This window comes from Talpa occidentalis, unplaced genomic scaffold (assembly GCF_014898055.3).
Source record: "Talpa occidentalis isolate TD23 unplaced genomic scaffold, MPIMG_talOcc4v2.1 talOcc4.5, whole genome shotgun sequence".
NCBI lineage: Eukaryota > Metazoa > Chordata > Mammalia > Eulipotyphla > Talpidae > Talpa > Talpa occidentalis.
The window spans coordinates 136,384,601-136,404,875 of record NW_023604861.1 but is presented as its reverse complement, the minus strand read 5'-3'; the positions used below and the strand labels follow the sequence as shown (position 1 = coordinate 136,404,875).

The window sequence follows — 20,275 nt, the reverse complement described above, 5'->3', positions numbered from 1 at the left end:
ATTATTGATGAAATTCATATGGAATCACCAAAAACCCCGAATAGCCAAAGCTCTACTGAAAAAAAAAGAAGGAAATGGAGGCATCACACTCCCAGACTTCAAACTATACTACAAAGCCATAATCATCAAAACTGCATGGTATTGGAACAAGAACAGACATACAGACCAATGGAATCGAATAGAAAATCCAGAAATAAACCCACAGATTTATGGTCAACTAATCTTTGACAAAGGAGCAAAGACTATGCATTGGAGCAAAGAAAGTTTGTTCAATAGATGGTGCTGGGAAAACTGGGTCGCTACATGCAAAAGAATGAAGCTTGACCACTACCTCACACCATACACAAAAATCAACTCAAAATGGATTAAAGAACTAGACATAAGACCTGAAACCATAAAATACATAGAAGGAAATATAGGCGAAACACTACGGGATTTGCACATCAAAGACATCTTTACAGACACATCACCCAAAGCAGTGATAGTGAAGAGAAGATAAACAGCTGGGACTACATCAAATTAAAGAGCTTCTGCACAGCAAAAGAGACAATAACAAAAACAAAGAGAAACCCCACCAACTGGGAGAACATTTTTGCACCCAACACTAATGATAAAGGACTGATCACAAAAATCTGCAAAGAGCTGATGAGAATCAGCAACAACAAAGAAAATAATCCAGTCAAAAAATGGGCAGAAGAGCTAAAAAGAAACTTCTCTGAAGAGGAAATGCAAATGGCCAACAGACATATGAAAAAATGTTCAACATCACTTGTAATCAGGGAAATGCAAATCAAAACTACCATGAGATACCATCTCACACCAGTGAGAATGGCACATATTAAAAAAACTAGCAACAACAAATGTTGGCGAGGATGTGGAGAAAAAGGAACTCTTGTGCACTGTTGGTGGGAGTGCAAACTGGTCCAACCACTATGGAGAGCTGCGTGGAGATTTCTGGACCTACTAAACATAGAGCTTCCATATGATCCAGCAATTCCACTCCTAGGTATTTACCCAAAGGACACAGAAACATCAATTCCAAAGAGCACCTGCACTCCTATGTTTATAGCAGCACTGTTTACAATAGCTAAGCTTTGGAAACAGCCCAAATGCCCAAAAATAGATGACTGGATCAAGAAGATGTGGTCCATACACACCATGGAATATTACTCAGCCTTCAAAAAAGATAAACACATGCCATTTGCAGCAACATGGATGGCGCTGGAAGGGATCATGCTCAGCGAAATAAGCCAGAAAGAAAAAGAAAAATACCGGATGGTCTCACTCATAGCAGGAATCTAGAAAACTTAAATAAGGGACTAGGAAAATGAATAACTATAGGAAAGTGAAAATCAAAATCAACAAAAAACTATGAACCAGAGATACTTTTTGGGGGGTGGGGGCGGGAGGGGAGGGATTAGGGTCAAAATGGGGGGTTGCAATTGTATGGGGAATATAAAAATAAAATTTAATATTTGAAAAAAAAAAAAAAAAAACTTGTAAGAAAATTCTTAATTACTCCATTTATTACAATTGTACTGACAGACAATATATAACTCTGAACCAAAATGGGCCTATGCATGTGAAACATAAAAATATAACGATATTAGAACACAGAGATGTGTGTAACATGTCCAAGTACAGGTTTCCCTGCCACTGAAAATACTACGTTCCTATTCTTGGAATGCTAAAATTTTCTCTGTACAAATTGATGATAACCATGTTCCCCAAGCTAAAAAATAATCTGCCAAATAGGAAGTTCTACCTTAGGTTAACAGGGAAAACCTACATATGCGTTGATTTTTTGAAGATAAATTGATCTATCTATCTATCTATCTATCTATCTATCTATCTATCTATCTATCTATCTATCTATCTATCTATCAAAGCACTGGGTACAGTCAGAAGCGCGGGAGGGTGAGAGAATTCACCAGAGCCAGAGCGGGGAGCAGAGCAGGCAGAAGGACCGAAGTACACTGCTGAGGGGAGCAGCGGGTGGTAGAAGAGGTCTGCGCGCCATGAGGGACCCTCCTCCAGTGGCCAGGGAGCAGCCAGGGATTGAACCGGCGCTGCAGAGGCTGCTTAACCGCTGCGCCACCAGGGAGGCCCTGCATTGATTTTTTAAAGCACCCTTCTACAAAATTCTCAGAATGCACTGCAGTACAGCGCCAAGGGTACACGATAACTGGGAAGAACGGTGATGATGAAAGAGAGCACATCATCACAGGGGAAGAGCTCAAGTCATTCTTTTTAATTCTTTTTAACTTCAGAGACTGAAACTAGACCCATTAAATGTTAGGAAGTAGATTTTAATTCAATTCTCATCCATCACCATTTACTGAATCAGATATTGATGAAGTCACAGGTAGAGTATATGCTATAAAAATAGGCAGTAGAACAAAAACCCAACAGGAAATCAGCACAAATTTACTAAAAAGAAAACAGCTCCCAATAGGAAGACCTGTTTCACATGCGGTAACACTTGCATGGAAGGACAAAATGATTCTTAATTTCTTCAGCTTCATTCATTCATTCAAAAATGTTATCTAAGCATTTATTGCAAGCAAACTGCTTACTGTCAAATGTAAGTATAACAAAGTTTGGAAAACAAGTGAACAATATATTGTGATTAGTGCCAGAGCAGACAAACTTTAAGTGATTCTGGGGGGGTCCTTTACGCTGAGGTAAGACATCAAAATTGGTTTGGACGACACATCTGAAATATCTTTGCTTGAGATAGGCCTTGAAAAACTCTAGAATAATTCATATTCCGTAAAATTTTATTGGCACACTACATAGAGTTTAATGCTACATAAAATTAATATATATTTATTATTAATTATAAAGAAGATGCTTGGTTAGAATAATTACTATTTTACCTTTTACTGATCTCATATTATTATAATCTTAGAAACCCAATGTAACATTATTTATGTTATAATAATACCACTGGGCAGCTAAGAACTACACTTACTAACAAGCCACAATGAAGAGTTTGAATATAAAAGCTTTATCACCTAGCAATTGTATAAATTACCTAATTCTTTAGTGATAGAACTATTTTCAAAAAATTCGAAAGGAGATGTAAACATCAGTTCTGAAATTAGATCAACAGTAAACAGTAACAGAATAAAAAATAGTAACAGCAGTGGCAACCCACACTCTCGAGGTACTGGGTCTTCTCTATGAGAGCTGTACCCACATCTGACTGCAGTCTGTTGCTCTCACCATGAGGCCCTAACTCTTTACCAGGAGCTGTTAGGGCCAGAAAAAGGTTCAAGTCAGAATTTTTTGCATTTCAAAAATGTCACACAGTCTGAATGCTCTGCAGTACCTAAATGTCAGTGGGGTCTGGTCAGCGGGCCATAATCAAGCTCATTAATATCTCTGCAGAAAATCCACACATATTCATGCCAGTGATTTGGGATAAATAAACACTCGCAAGTGTCTCATTGCGTCAGGTCAGATTTCAGCCCAAATGAAGCAATTATGTTAATTCAGCCCAAATGAAGCAATTATGCTAATACATAATAAAAAAATTTTAAGGCTCTTCTGACTTCAGAACCGCAGGTAAAAGATGATGTAGATATGCCAGACTGCAAATATCACTGCCACCAGGCCCACGCACGATGACTGCTGCAATCACACAGCCTGTGTCCCGCCAGCCTCAGGCCGCTCTGAAGGCCAGTGTGCAGCACACACACACTCAAAGGAAATGCCTTTCCAAACTTCCCCTCCGCTGCTGCTTCAGAGGTTCCCCCGACCCGCATCCTCAAATCCTGACAGCGGGGCCTTAAGAATGATGATCATTAGCCTGGGTGAGAGCTCAAAGCAGTGGAGCCCAGGGTGCGGCCATGCATCTAAGCATGTGCCTGTACCCCAACTTAGTGAGCTGCCTAACTGCGCACCCAAGTTTATGTGCATTTTCCTGAGTAACTGAGTCATTTGGAGTTGCTCTGCTTGTAACGCTTCTTGTCCCTAAAAATCAAATCAGCAAAGGAGCAATTTAATTTCAACATTTTGAAAGATTTATTTAAAAAGGAAAAAATGATTGCCTGCCATTATGCCAACTCTGATTTAGTTTTTGTAAAAGTAGTTCAGACACTGAAATGAAATAAAAAACAAGACCCAAATAAAAAAAAAAAAAACAAACCCAAAAACCGAAATAAATATCTAAGCTGCTTATGCACTGGCTACTCACTATCAGTTGATCAACACAGCAGTGGCTCTACCCAAGGGGTGAGCGCCTGCACCGAAGGGCCAGGGCCCTGGGCCAACCAAACAAACACGTAAATACAAATTATCTCTTCAGGACAGAGAACTGAAAACACATGTCTGCACGAAAACATGCACAAAAGTTTCCAGCAGCAAATAATCTGTAAAAGCCAAAAGTGGGAAGGACCCAGAGTGTGCCGAAGGCTGAGAGGGTGAGGGCGGGCGTGCGTCCCACCGACTGTCACTCAGCAGCAGCGGATGAAGTGCTGATGGGCAACGCGGGCTGAGCAGGCTGTGGAGAGTGGCCAGGCGAAAAGGCCAAACACAAGGCCACATACTGTACTCCCCCATTTACGTGAAAGGTCTAGAACAAGCAAATCTACGGAAACAGAGTGTACGCGACCAGCTGCCAGGGGCTGGGAGGAGGAGGAGGTGGGCAAAACCGGCATGAGCTTCCTCGGGGTGATAGATGTTTTGGAGTGAGCCCTCTCCCCTAGCCTGAGAATATTAGAAATTGAATTTTACCATTTAAAAGGGTTAACTTTACGGCATGTAGAGTGTATCTTAACAAAGAAGTTCTTTAGAAGAATCCACAAGGAGTCCACAAGGATCCACAAGCGTCCACAAGGATCACGCACTGCGCGAGGTTACTAAGTCTCTCCAGTGTCCTTTCCCCTGGAAGCGCCGCTCCCACCCAAACTGCCTTCCAGGATGCTGCGGTTTTCTAAGGGCGCAGGTCAGATGGTGCACAGGGGCTTCTGCCATCCTCCTCTGCTAAGCGCCCTGGGGTCAGACTCAGTCAGCGCTCCTGGCCGGAATGCACAGGCGAGGGGCTCTCAGGCTGCGTCCGCCTGAGGCAGCGGCCTGTGCAAGAGGAATGTGCTCAGAATGTTTTATCTTCATGCACCATCGTGTTCTGTATTTTGTCCCGCTGGGGAAGGTCTCCGGAGAAGTGGGCCAGGGAGGGTCTGCCTCGAGACGCCTCCCAGGGGCCAATAAGGCCGTCATTTCTGACAACACTGCCTGGGCTTTAGAAAGAGGCCCGCAGAGGGGTGGGCATCCCGCAGTTCTTTTCAGGAGCTGATGTCATGAAATTATAGATACCTTTCCGCAAACTGGCCTGGAAACCCACGCCACAGATACGCCAGCCTGTCTCCCTGTCTCACCCGGTGGAAGACACACGAGACCACACCACTCTCCTCCTTTTTAAAACTTGCAACATGTACCTGAGGCACTGGAATGTCAGGAAATTTCTGGGAAACCAAAAATAGTTTCACTGAAAACTAGAGGCATAATATTCCCTGGGGAGGTACAAACTTTGAGTTTGGCAGCGCCCAGATCATGCAAGCTGAGGGAGGACCAAGCAGTCCTGCAGGATGAGGAAGGGGGAAACCGAATCGGTCTCCAATGAGCCACTGCAATTTCAGCCAGCAAAATCTTTTCTCAACACCTTGCCATTCCTTCATATAACAAATCTCTTAAAATTCTCTCTTCAGTACTCAAAACTGCATCACGCCTAACCTAAGCCATTCTAATTTGAGGAGGAATGAAGAGCTTTACATTTCTGTCTGTTGTTCATGAAAATGACAACCACCACATTAAATGACTTGAAAAACCCTCAGTTTCCATCTTCCTTCAATTCTCAAGGAAAAAAAACTGAACATGGCCTCAATCTTCTTCAAAGTCCAGTCAGTTAAGCAGGAAAAACACGTTTCCTTCAGGTACCCATTCATTCCCTCCTGAAGAGCCCGGCCTGGCCACTCTGCTTGTCCTCTCCAATTTCCTAGGCCTGGAGCTCTGTCTGTGCCAGCCTCCCCCACACTCCCCAGGGTGTGCTGAGGGCACCCAGCCAGTTTCATCAGATGAGGAGGGGTCTATCCTTTTGATCATGCACCTGGCAATGAGCACTCTTCCAGATCTTGTTTTGCCATTTGATTCCTGCCAAGAGCTCCACAGATGGCTTCAGTGTATTATCCTAGTTACCACATCAGTGGCTTCCTGGCTCTGGTCTATTTCCTTGCAGGCAAAGGTATTTACTAATAATTTTCCAGCACAGTCTTATGCCTTCCAGTTCTGAATTCCATCTGAAAACTAAAGCTATCCTAGTGTTTCAAAATATCCAGGGATAGAAACTTCACAGAAAGAATGGAAGAGTAGTATTTTTAAAAACTGTATCTTTTGCTGAGGCTTATACACTGTACTAGTGCTATTTAGGAGGAGCAGAAACGCATTCTGCCACCAGTTAGCAGTGTTCACCTGCAGGGTGCTCTGCACAGAACTAAGAAATCCTGAAGAATATGCTTCAAAGACAAGCAAAGTAAGACCATCTATACATCCCAGAGCGAGCCAAAGACTATTAGAGTCACAAAGCAAAAGAAGAGGGTAAAAGAACCCATCTTGGACTTACAATTGAATAAGATGAGCCATGAAGTAAAAGCCCTCGGCGGAACGTCCACCTTACAGCACTGGGCACACACATCCCCACTGAGTGTGGACGGGAGTCCCCCGCAGGTGACCACGCGAAGGTCGCAGCGAGATCTAGGGCATGTGTGTGAGCAGGGCTGTGGGAGACAACAAACACACATCTCCCTCCCGCCCCCCAGACTCCTCCTCAATCACAACCCTAGGTCCTGCTTCCAAGGCCACCCCACCCGCAGGCGAACAATCCAACACACATCTGGTCGTGCTCCCCTGTGTGTGACCATCAAAGGCACGCATGCTATTTAAAATTAAAAACCAGGCTATGATATAGATTTAGATTTAGGCTCTGAGTCTTTTCCAGCTGTTTCTCTCCTCCCTGCCTGCCCTGGGGAAAGTGCCCCTCTTCCCAGATAGACTGAACAGATGGAGGCCGAGTGTCTTGTGAGAAGCGCCTGTGCACCTCCCTCCTCCACGCCACCGTGGCGCCCCGATCGGTGCTCCCTCTGGCCCTCTCATCTGTGGGAAAGGGACATCTCTCCGTGCCCCTTTAAGACCTTGCACGTACGAGTCCCATATAAAACAAGGAGGAGGCACCCTGGCTCACTTCTTAAATAGTCTTTGCTACCCCAAGACTGAGCACAGGCACGTGAAAGGTGACAAGTGTCTGTTTAATGAATGATGCTCTCCCAAAATGCTCTAAGTAAAAACCAGTCAACTGAACAATCATGTCCAGCCCATAAGGACACAGTAATAATAAGCGTGTCACCAGGTCTTGGGGAGCGGGGTGAAATATGAGCATGAGAGAATTTTTAGGGCAGCGAAACTGTTCTGCCTAGCACGTGGTGGCAGGGGTGGTGTAAGAGACAACCCCACAGAGGTACCCCACATGCCTCACACGTGTGACTTGTTTCCAAACAAGAACAATGTTCTGCTCCTCCAAAGGTAACATGTATCACAGTTAATGACCTGTGCCCACTCAGGATCACATATGATTCTCATTTAACAATTCTCAACCTTCCAGAGCGACTTAAAGTGGTAATAATACAAACCAACCCACCTCCGTCTCCTGGGTAAGATGAAAATGCTGAAGAGATGGGGAAATGAGGCTTCCCTGTATTTCTTTCCACATGTATATTTGAAACTTTAAACAAGTTTTAAAAATGAAATGTCAACATATTCATCACTTCAAATCAGCGTGTATTCAGGGGATGCTTACAAGAACCAGACACTGTGCTAGAGGCGCAGGGACGGTGCGGGGAGTGGCATGCACGCTGTCATCATGGAGTTTCCAGTCAAGTACGTGGGCACTGACTGGAAGACAAACTCCGAGGACTTGGGGACTTGAAAACACCGACCACCAGCGTTAAGACGGGGCAAACCCAAGCTCTTTCTTATTACCTGTATAAGCTGGGCCTTTTAAACTTCTTGACTATTTGCATAATCTGCCTTTTATTTAAGAAAAACTCTCACACACAGAGCGAGATGGGTGAGGGGAGAGAACAGGGATGGGGGATATTAACCAAAGAAAATGCCACATGGTTCAGTGGGGCACATTCAGAGCCTAGCACCCATGCCTGGAGTGAACGTTGCATTCTGTCACCGCCACCTGAGCGCCCTCCCCAGCAGGACACAGGTCTACCTCCAGCTCATGTGTCCACAACCAGAAGGGTGAAGAGGTCAACTCGGTAAACACCAAGATGGAGCAGAGCTGGGCCACCAGACCTTTGGTGTGTATTTAATGCAAAAGAACATCTGGATAGAAGCTGTTGTTTATTTTCAAGAAAACGGGCACGGCAGATGTGTGACAGAAATACCACCCAGCACATTAACCAAACAGAATACATGTCACATGTATAGCAAATGTGACATATGGAAATGACATGCATTTTTACCTATTTGGAACTAAAATTAACTTTTGAAATGTGACAGGATGCTCAGAAAATTACTTCCTGAGTGTCACACATTAATGCTTTCTGTATGTCTGCTGTTCTTGTGACCCAATAAATTGTGATGGGAAATGGAGAGGATTTCCTTTGTTGAGAAAAATGCCAGAGACGCTAGGTTACCGCCGCAAAGTGTTTAGATTAAGATAGGAAGCCCATATTTCCTCTTTGAAAAGGCGCAAACAACAGAAGACTTTATTAGCCACCTGACATTTGTGCCTTACTTCCCATTTCAAAGTTATAAATAAACAACCAAAAACTACAAACAGAGCACCATGCCTTATAAAGCAATTTTATGTACAAGATAAAATTCAATTATGACAGATTCGCTGCGAGCCAGAGCTGAGAGGAAACACTAAAGCACCGCATCTGCTCTGCTTCCCTCTCCCTTTTCGTTAATCAGAAAAAAGGAAGGAAAACACGCGGGTTCAGAACCTCACCCCTTCACCACGTGCCACTTCTGCTTCTAAACGCCTCACATTTTTGTGAACCTACAAAATTAGATCCTTTACCTTTGATGAGGTCTTATCCTTCCAGATCTTTCTTATAGACCTGTCTTTAAAATATTTTTGTGGAGAACAAAACTAAGCATATGTTCCATTTATATTATTATGAATCAAGACACTAAAAATTAGGCAACTCTGAATTCAAAGTTAATGAGTGTTCACTCAAATTCGTCTTTTTCCTCCTCTTAGAAGCTAAGAGGTTACCCCTTCGCCCCCTCCCCAGCTCGGATAGCTCTTCCTGCACTCTCAGCAATGAAAAGTCTCTTCCACAGTCCAGTGCACCATCATTTTCTTTACCTCACATATGGCACTACTTTTCATGATCTGAAACTTTTCCTACATCTTAAAACGAGCCTCCTGTAGCTGGTGCCTGACAACATAGTCCCCGAACTCTTTCCTGAGCTTTCTCTGACCTTAACCTGCAAGATATTTCTCAAAGAACATTCACTATGTTAGGAGCCCCAAGATGGCCCCTTTATGGCACCACCTCGTCCTTCCCACCCAGGCACAGGTGCCATCACTATCTTCCTGCTTCCCTCTGATGCACAGCTGATTCAACTTTCCAGATCTTTCTACTGAAGCATCTGTCAAGCCCTGTCTTAGCCACATGGAACTTGCTAACAACTATTTCTTTTAAATTATTTCCCTGGGGCTACTCTACCCATTGCATTTAGTATTTCTGAAGCGTAATTTCACAGCTTTAAGCTCTTACATCAAGACTGAGCTCTAAGTACAGCAGGAAAGACTACAGACAGCATCCCCAGAGCTGAAGCAGACAATCCCTGCAGGAAGGCCTTCAGTAAGTCTCAGAGTGCACACTGTCGTCAGCTGTTGGAAGACGCTGGGTGGCTTGCCTCTAGTGCCCTGTCACACCAAAGCCCCGTGTCTGACAGTCGGCGAGGCCCTGCCGTGAGGGCACCACAGACAAACACCTGCCCAGGGAGACAACAGGTCCACGCGGCCTTTCCAGGCGTCATTCATCTCAACACAGGAAGCAAAAATAACCGAGTGACTGGTCTTTCTCTGAATTCTCCAAGGAATGACAAGTAAGCAGCCTTTCCTAAATGCACAGCAGTGATGGCACCTGAGCACAGAGAGGAGAGTCGGGGCTTAAGTGTTCAGGTCCTTCCATTGCAATTTTAGCCCGGGACGCACGCCCTTGGGAAGGAAGGGGAGGTTATGGAATTGAAGTTTTTCTCCCCATGACCCTCCCTGCCTCTTGATATGTAAACTAAGTTAGAGCTTAACTACAGGATTTCACTACAACTCCAATCATAAGTCATGAAAATATTCCCACATGCAAAAAATATTTAACAAAAATATCAGCAAGAACGCCCCTGACTCGTGGGACTACAGCTGGGCTTTTTCCACCCTGGCATCTAAGCATTAAAAAAAACACTATAAATTGCTTTCATATTCACACACAAAACTTACTTTTTAAATGATCTCCAAGTTATAACAACAAGGGGAAAATATTAATTAAGAGGGAAGAAAGCAAGATCAGAAGCCATATCAACAATGTCTCAGATGGCAGCAACGCGAGGAACGGCCCCTGGGCTGGGATGGCCCTGGAGGTAGTGCCTGAGTCGCCTCTACCCTCTTCACCCGCCTGTTTTGCTGATAAAATGGAGGGAAATGAAGTTCACTTTAAAAAATCAGGTTTCTTATTTCAGCCACCCAATTTCATCACTGATTTCTGTTTCAATAATTAAAAGCAAAATCAATGGCATTCAATAGTTCTTAACATGTATTTTTATGTGATCTGTTAGATTGAACAACCCCAAATCACATTTCTGAAATTACTTTCTTTGTTCACACCATTTTGTCACAACCTTTTTAGTGTCTCTTCACTTTCTTCACTCTCACACTGCTTCGCTAATGGCCCATGTCCACAAGACGCCAACTATTCTTTGCCCTTGGATCCTCTGAGTTTTGCTCACTGCAAAAAAGTGTAAGAGTGACAATCAGCTGCATACCTACTACGTGCCAGATGCCATCCTTAGGACACCATTCCTCTGCTGTGGTTCAAGAAGTGAAGGCTCAGATGAGATTGTTAATTCACTCAAGGCCATAAAATTTGGAGGCAGCAAAGCTGGTATTAAAACTCAGGTAGGACTAATTCCAAAATCTAAGTTCTTTCCATTATGCAATCAGGAGTGAAGAAGTGGAGCCATTATGCTGGATCCACCAACTTATCATTTGACCTTGAACAAATAAATCCCTTCCTTCCTGATCTAGGCACTAAGAGGTTGGATGAGTTACCTTGAGGCTCCCTCCTGCTCTAATGTTCTGTGCTTCAAATGCGCCCCCCTGATCCTTTACATCATGATGAAAAACTTCTATCCCATGGAAACATTTCAGCAAGTACTTTCAGCAACTTGTTCAGTTTATGTTCCTTCTTGTACCTCCTTGTATGCTGGCAAACCGCCGAGGGGATAGTTTTCTTTGCATCTGGCACTGCCTCCTGCAGCCACGAGAGTATGTTGAGCGGGCACTACACCATAGTGCGGTCAGAAACCATTCTGTCTCACGTCCAACTGCTCTCTACTTAAAGGAACATTTTAGAAATCACTTTTCCTCTTTAGAATTCTATCACTTTTAGTGTTCTACATGGACAGTAATATAGTCAGGGTCATTCGACATACAATCCCAGGCCAAAGAGTATCTCATTGGGGAATTCACTGAAGGTCAAATGAGCAAATATAAGAAGTCTTCAGTACTGGCTCTGAATTGAAATGGACGGACTGGGCCAATCATGGTCCAGATTTAGACTATAACCTCAGGGAGGTACAGTGTTCCCAGAAACTCTGGCAGAAAAGCACAGGCCACACAGAAAAAGTAAGGCTGTTTTCCAACTTTAGAACAGGAGAGTCAGCCCTGCCCTAGACACAAAATCCACTCCTGCACAATTTTCAAAACCGGTAAAAAAAAAAGCCAAATGTCCTTACTTTCTCTTTTCATATTTTTCTAGGAAAAAGCTTAACCTCTTAACAGAATCACGATCGAATCTTTTTGGACAGGCATTACTTTAGAAAAATTGCTGGTGCTCCGGGCACAATGTTGCATCACACCAAGACTTCTGATCTGGCTGATTACAAGGTTAGCAAGGGATGCGATTCTTATCTGACTATATAAAGAGCATATTCTGGCACAAGCCATTCTTCAGTTTCGTACTCACCGTGGTAGCAGAAACGGGCAAATGCACAATTTGAATTTGGTATAAGAATAGCTAAAAAGCACTGCACACCAGCCACTGTCAAAACATATAAATATTATCCAAGATTCTCCAAATTACAGACATGAAATCCCCCTCCCATGCATGTTTTATTCATTTTTCAACACCTAATAACTGAATGTTCATAGTGTAGCAGGTACTGATTTAGGTATGGGAAGGACGGGCGGAAGGGATAACTGAAAAAGACAAACAGTGTCTGCGTCCGTGTTTTATATTACGATGGAGAAAGATACACATGAACAAGCAGATAAGTAAATACAGGGAGAATTCTGCAGTTCTATGGAGAGCTAAGACAAGAGCAGGGCTAGCAAACTTTTCCTTAAAGGGCCAGGTCAATATTTTAGGACCGTGGGTCATTCATCTTGGTTACCTCCTCAAGTCTACCCTGCAGTCAGAAAGCGGCTGCAGATGACAAGTAAGGCAATGTCTGCAGTGTGTTCCAACAAAACTTTATTTACAAAAATAAGTAGGCCGTGTTCAATTTGCCAAACCCCTGTGCGAGATTTTGACTGTAGGGGATTCACTTTACAACTATGTAAACTGCAGGTAAATGATAACGCAGAGCAATTGTCCACGGACATGCAAATGACTGCAGGCCGATAACCCTTCACACTCTGGGAAAGCTGGTCTGTATCCACATGCACACTCGCAGTTCCACACAACTTTCCTCCATGAAAATCTCTGCCTGTTTACACTTCCCCTTTGATCTGCTTATAACAACATGGTCCCAATCTCCTCATTTAATTAATGGGTTAAATAAAAATTTTAACTTGGGTTTATTTAATATCACAATTTCATTTCCATTTGGAAATTACCCTTTAACAACTTTGGATACCCAGGGGACTCACCTGTTAGAGCCAGGGACCCTCATCACCCAGCGGTACCCCTAAGATCCCCTAAAGTGAGTGGTTCCTAGAGGTGAATCCAAAAGGGCAGGACTCAGCTGACTCCATTTTTCTAATGTTAATTTTCTGCTCTACTGATTTTGTGTTTGTGTTTTGTTCAATTTACAGCCAGTGTTACTTCCCCGTGGTGGCAGCAACGACTGCGGATGTGGTTTGATGTTCTGAGCATTTGGTGGTCTCTGTGAATGGATTAGTGGCTTACAGAGAGCTCGGAGCAAATGGAGTCTCTGAAATTTCAGTCTTTCTGCTGGTCTGCTAGGATGTTTTAGGTTCTGAGAGGAGTTGGGATATGATGACAAGCAAAATGATAAAACACTGGAAGGTTTTAAACAGAAGAGTGATACACAATCTGATTGTTTTGTTTTTATATTTTAGATCAACTCGGCGGCCGCAGGGTAGAGAGACTGAATGGGGGGTGGAAGGGGGACGGGGGAGAGTCAGGTCTGCAGGCCCAGGTGCGCACGGGCGCAAAGCGTGAGACATGGCTGGATTTGCACCAGTACTGGAAAACAGAGTTGCTGTGACTTATGGGTGGGGAAGGCAGAGAAGAGACACATTAGGCCACTGTGCTCCGGCCCAACACCTGGGTGAGGAGTGGTGCCTCCACTGGAGTGAAACAGTGAGCAAGCAGGTATGGGGTGGAAGTGGGGAGCTTGGATCAATGTAACATCCAAGAGGAGAGGCCAAGCAGACTGCTGGACATATGACTGTAGCTCAGAGGGGAGGGAAGGGTGGAGGCAGAAATGTGGACATCACCAGCACACGGGAACCTGCTGGCAATGGGAGAGATAAGGAGTGAGCCCCCGTTGGTGGGGGGAGCCTAGGCCCTGGTTCCAACACAGGGGCATAAGGAACCACCAGAGAAGGCTGAGAAGGGCCGCTGGGCGATGGCAGGAAAGCCAGCAAAAAGTGGCGTTCTAGAAGGCAGCCACAGTGTATCCAGGAGGCTGGGCCAACTGTGTCCACTGCTCCTTAGGCAAAGTTAAGGGATCTGTGTATGAGGTGTACACCGGGAAAAACTCTATCTTCTCTGCTGGTCAAAAATCATCTCTGCTGTTCACGCTGTTTCTAGAGATCGTGGGACAAACTTTTCATCATCATTTTGTCCCAGATATGTAAGACAAAAGGAAGAACAAATCTCTCAACTATCCTATCACAGAGCCATCACTGCCTCCGCGCCCCCCCCCCACAGTGCTGGAAGCACACATCAGTTTATCACACACACACACCACCACTGTAACTCACAAATACCAGGCACTGAAACTGTTTTATTCACTATCATTCTTGGATCTTAGTACAGTGCTCAGTGTATCTTGCTAAATAAATAAAAGCATTTGTAGTTACATTTACATTATAACAGAGGAAAATAAGAACAAGCAAAAGAGCAAAGAAAGCCACTTACTTTTTATGATGCTATCAAATCTAATAGTAAACTGAAATAACATATTTGCAACTTGGATTGCTGATAAAAATTTCTTAAGAGGTGATGGTAACAAGAAATTATTAGCAAGCACTATATGACTATGTTCTTAAGACATCTGGAAGATTATGTCAAAACACAGCAGAGCAAGTTAGGTGAAATACTGGGCTAAAAAAATAGATGCCATCTCTGCGGGAGGCCATAAGGGATGATCAACATGCAACCCAAGCACCTAAGAGACAACCTGACAGAGTGGCTGGGTCTAGAGCTAGATCAACCAAGTCACTTCAGCAGACAGAACAGTCAAACTATTGTAAAATTAAACTTCTTTGTTTGGGTCACCAAGTCCATAGAGAAAATATGATTTTTAATTCTTTCCTGCGCAGTAACACAATCTGCCCAAATGCAAACTTTTCACGCCACTTCTCTTAAACTGACTTCTACATGCCGCCCTGACTGACCTTGTCTCTGTGGGCACTGCAGACTCGCCTGACCTCACTGGTGACTGAGCCCGAGGCACACAGAGCAGAGGAAGCAGAGATGGGGTCAGAGGCCTCAGTGCTACACAGATGGCTGCAGAGGGGGTGTGTGTGTAACGATTCACTGAAGTTAAGACACTTAATAACATTCCTTGGATGAACTGTGTATTACATTTCACCAGATTTGGCTAAAAATGATTGGCATTCCTTCTGGATTTACATGCCTTTGTGAGGCCATATGTGTGAGGTTTTATGCTCTCAACACCGAGTCATCTCTATTTGCAAATACAGTTTTGTGAGGTTCAAGAGTTATGCTGGGTTAAGTTCAAGTGCTATTTCTAAACAGAAGCAGAAACACTAGTACAGGCTATAAATAATCCTTTGTTTTTTAACTGTCCCATTTGCAGGTACTTTGGCTCAGAAAGTACTTTCCAAATTTAAAGTATAACTTTAAATTACGCAGTAAATACAAAAATATTTAATTGTTTTTTTTATTTACCGCAAGTAACAAAACATTCAATAAACACAAGATAGTATTTTTCCCCTAAAATGTGATACCCACACAAGCTGGGTTTGGTGACATAGCATATAATTACTGCTGCTTACATTCGTATGTCTAAACAAATCCACCATACATACTGAATTCACTGACTTTTATTCTTCTGAATCAGACAGCATCCTAAAAAGAAAATGATTTATTTTCCTCGAGTCTCCACATTCATTGACAGCCCAAGTGTGAGGCCGTCCACACAGCAAGAGTGGCCCCAGAGCATGCGGACACACTGTGAGGGCTCAGACACCTCTAGCAGTCAACATCAGAAGTGCTAGCTGTGCTTCTGGGTTCGGGGTGGTACCACAGGGCACTTGGGTTCCCTCTGAGGGTGCAGAGCTGCCAGAAGTGCTAATTATAAAGAAGCGAAGATTAAATTATATTTCAGGGGAAAACCAAACTTGAAAAACTATTCCTGGCATTATTGTGAGGAACTGCAATTGAATTAAACCTTGGAATTTAAAAAGCAAACAAAGTAAGAGAGCTGGCGTCTGGGAGGGACCAGGGAGAACATAGAGGGCGCGGAACGGGCCGCCCAACAACCACGTGGTCGTGAAAGACTGGCGGGCGCGGTGACTCGACGTGGCAGAGGGTATAAACCAGGAATCGCACCCCATCTATAACGACTGCAAGCATTCAAGGAAGATGATATCCAATAGAAGGGCAAAAATTATAAGCTAAAGAACATTCTACTGTCTTCCTTTTTAACATGGTCCAAACGGGGGAAGAAAGAGTTTTTGGACCTGATTTATAAGATGTTACTACAAATCACAGTCCAAACCTCCTCCATTTGGCATGAATCACACACTAAACACACTTTTCTAGCTCTGCTGGCCTCCAACAAACCTATGTGCCAAATATCACTTGGTGAGTTTGATAAAATCTTCTGGCAAGTGGCAGGCTTTCAGACCCCCAGGCTCTTGCAGAGCTCCGAAGGATTATGACAGGGAGGAGATTCGAAGTGCTTTATGAAGCAGCACTCGGGCAGGGCAGGGCAGGGCATAAGGCAGGCCAGGGAGGAACACCTCAGTACAAGTCTCAGCACAGGGCTCCGCGAGCCAGAGCCGGGGTTCCCTGGCCCCACAGGCAGTCACCTGGGAGTGGTCTCAGTGGGTTTTCCACAGCCTTCACACACGTTATATGCATTACTGAAAACAACACGCAAATAGGGATGCCGCTCATACCATTGTCAAGGGGAAAGTGGGTGGTTATTAGTTTCCTATACTTTGTAACACTTGGAATAAATAGGAAGAACATACACTGTTTGTGCAACGAAAAAATCTGTGTTTGATCCTTTTAAAGAGTATTTTATAAAATGTAGAAGATGATACCAGAGGAAAAATAATATTTAAAAATTCTTCTACCTCTTCCTGGACACGGGGCACGGCCTCCTGACCCACACAGTTACACAGCAAAACAAGGTTGTCATTTTTGGTTCTTTCCTCTTTTTATTTCCCCCAGCCCCCCGTTAATCAACACCAAGCCCATCTTACAGCCTTAACCACCCTTCAATTCCGTCCCTCTGCCACAAGTCTGAGGCAAGGGTAGGGGGACCGCACCGTGGAAGAGCTCAGAAAGCCACCTCACCCCGCTGTGCGCCTCACCTGCGGGGAAGGGAGGCCTGCGCCTCACCTGCACAGCCTCCGCACATGCTCCTCATCCTACGGGGAAGGGCTCTCTAATCCAAGACCAAGACATCTCATAGTCAGTGACTGTGAAGAGCAAAATACAGGAAGCAGTCTCCAGAGAAGAGACCCCCAGGAGCAGCAGAGTCGGGGAGAGCAGGCTGACGGCCTCTCCCAGAGAGGCTGCCTCTGGGGAGATGGTGATGTGGGCTGAGGATCGGCATTTTCTGATCTGTGCAAGTTTTCATCGGCGAATGCCTCAGACATGCTATTTGGCAATTCAAGGATAACAAACTCTGAAATTACTGCCTGCGGAGTCAGACCTCCCTTCAAATTACCCCAGAACCCAAAAAGCTCCAACTACTAAAAAGGGAGGGCTGGCACCGGTAATGCCAGCACTAACCTTGCTCCCGGTCTGTGACAGCCTCTTCCCGGGGCTTCTGGGTTAGAGCCTATGTGATCCACTCTCCTGTGGCAGTCAAAGCGACCCTTCCAAAGCAAATGTGGCTTCATACCTCTCACCCCAGAACGACGTCTTCAGAACTCCCTGCCCCACGTCCCCACATCTGGCTCCCCACGCACCCCTCCATCTGACACCTTACCCAGCCTCTCTAGTCCTTGGCATGGGGTCACGTTATCCCTAATCACCGCACATATGCTCCTTCACTTCCAAGATCTTGTTCCCATTTTGTACCCCACTCCACCCATCCCCATCAGCCACACTCTATAATCGCCCCTCAGGTCTCTCCCTAGAAGTCACTTCCTCTGGGAAGTTCTCTCTGAGCACCCACTACACCTCCAGGCGGGGCTGAGTGTCTGTCCTCGCTGTTCTGAAGCACAGCACCGGTCACACTGAATGGGCCGAGCCTGTTCCGTCCCTCATTCTGACTCTCCGAGAAGAGGGCCGCCCGGGGCCGACACGCTGCAGCCAGCAGGCAGCGCTGCGCCAACACCCGCTGTGCGATGGAGAAATACACTTACTGGACAAACGAAGATGGGAAGGGCGGAAAAACGAAGCCGTATCTGTGGGCATCTGGGGTAAGGAATGACTAAAAAGCCAGGAAAGCAGAAAAGTCTGCTGCTGAGTGGCCTTGACTTCACTCTCAACCAGAATACCTTGAAGTGCTTGCAACAACATACCAGCCTCCCGAAACCACAGAAAGTCAACGCCAACAGGAACAAATGTGGGGGTGGGGTGAAGAGGGATATACATGTTGTTGAACTATTTCCCAAAAAACCATCATAAAAATGAAACACTTTCCTATTCCGAGGCTGACAGTGGTTAGAGACCCCACCCCAACAAAGTTCTGATCTTTAACGCCCTTTAACCCCCAGTCTCTCTCCCCAATCAAAGAAGAGAGCGGCATCTACCAATCGTCAAGTAATGAAGGTCAACTTTGCACGAAGTGGTTTTCTAGCTAAGAGACTGATTTCCCAGGCACCTTTCCTATTACAAACAAGAACGTTAACAGTGGGGGAGCAAACTCTTGAAGCCGACAAAACGACCCGCAGTGTCTACTTGAACGGGACACGAAGCAGCTTGCTGCAAAGAATGTGGGGGAACACTATTTCACTGGCTCCAAGGAGCAAAATGAACTTGGGAGGGAGTCCCTGTGGCCCGTTTACACAAAGGCCCAATACACCCAGTTTAAAAATACAGTGAAAACAGTGACACCTATTCGTATCACTCACCGGAATGTAATAGATGCCCATCTTCGAGGCTTCGTTGGCAGTGAGGAGCATTCCTAAAAGTAAACACAATGAAAAAAGTAAACAATGGTCAATACAATGAAAGGGAAATACAATGAAAAAGGGGTAAGAAAAGCACCCTTTCCTACCGGCTTACTACATTTTCAAATGCTGAGGCGCGCAGAATAGGATATGGCCAAAGAGCCAGGCCCCGGGAGGTAGGAGGCAGGCGTCAGCCCCTTGCCCTCCTAGGCTGGCACCTTTGGCTGCTGGAAAGACCACCTTCCCCACCTGCAAATGATCAGCCTGTACAAGCTCAGTAAAGCAAAGCAAAGGGCAGTTCTTGCCAGCAAGGTCTGCGCAAAGTCTGCCGTCATCCCCAAGGGAGAACGGCTCACGCTTCAGACATGGACCAAGGCTGTCTCGGTGCACTGCACACGGGCATAACCAGGGTGGGTACCAGGACTCAAAAGGAAGGGGAACCATCCCGGCAGCAACAGTAACCTGTGTCTGTTACTCTCTGGTACAAAACCAAAGAGAAATGTCTAAGTTTTGTTCTCTCTTCTTTGTCCTCTTTGAAAATGGCTCCTCCCCAAGGCTCTTGAAGCAGCTCCTCAGCCCTCAGAGTCTGTTCCAGAATGATGCACTTTAAATAAGACTGACAAGAACAGCCACTGTGGTCCCTTACAGTTCACCAAGCACACTCGCGTCTATCATGGTAGTGGACACAGAACAACACTCTGAAATAAGAACCACGGTCAGTCCTGGTCTATAGATTTTCAAAAAGGCTCAAAGGGACCAAGAGTGCCATCACGTGCTGGCTAACGGTAGCTGTGAAACGCACATTCATGCGGTAGCTTGCAAATGTGAACGAACAAGACTAAATTGCTTTTAAATACTTTTGCGGATGAGCTAAATTACATTCATTTAAAAAACCTAGCTGCACAATTCACAGCACTTCAGAGGGAAGACATCTGGACTATCCGACTACACTACCTTTACTAAATAAGCTAAAGATTAAAAGTAAGAGTCTGAATCTGACTGGCCCACAGAATCACATCTTACACCTAACTCCAAAGCGGGAGCCCGCCCTGAACTGTGAGCAGCCCTCAACAACATACACACACACCCCACGAAAATTGCCAAAAAGCTCGCAGAGGAAGGCGAGGAAAAGCTAGACTATATGCCTAAATGAAAGCAAAACACAAATAAGGGACATTTTTCAGTTGGCAGCTCCTGCATCTTCCATCTGGGCACTTGCTCCGGCCCTGGAAACAAATGCTCACT

General features: G+C 44.9%; 1 protein-coding gene across 2 annotated transcripts in view; it reads right to left on the bottom strand.

Annotated features, from left to right (window-relative positions):
- NOL10 (nucleolar protein 10) overlaps positions 1-20,275 on the bottom strand; it is a 79,600-nt gene that overhangs the window by 33,878 nt on the left and 25,447 nt on the right. For both annotated transcript variants that reach the window (XM_037528529.2, XM_054701388.1), the window contains exon 13: positions 18,992-19,044. In XM_037528529.2, coding sequence (XP_037384426.1) covers positions 18,992-19,044 — 53 coding nt within the window. The remainder of the gene's footprint in view (positions 1-18,991; positions 19,045-20,275) is intronic.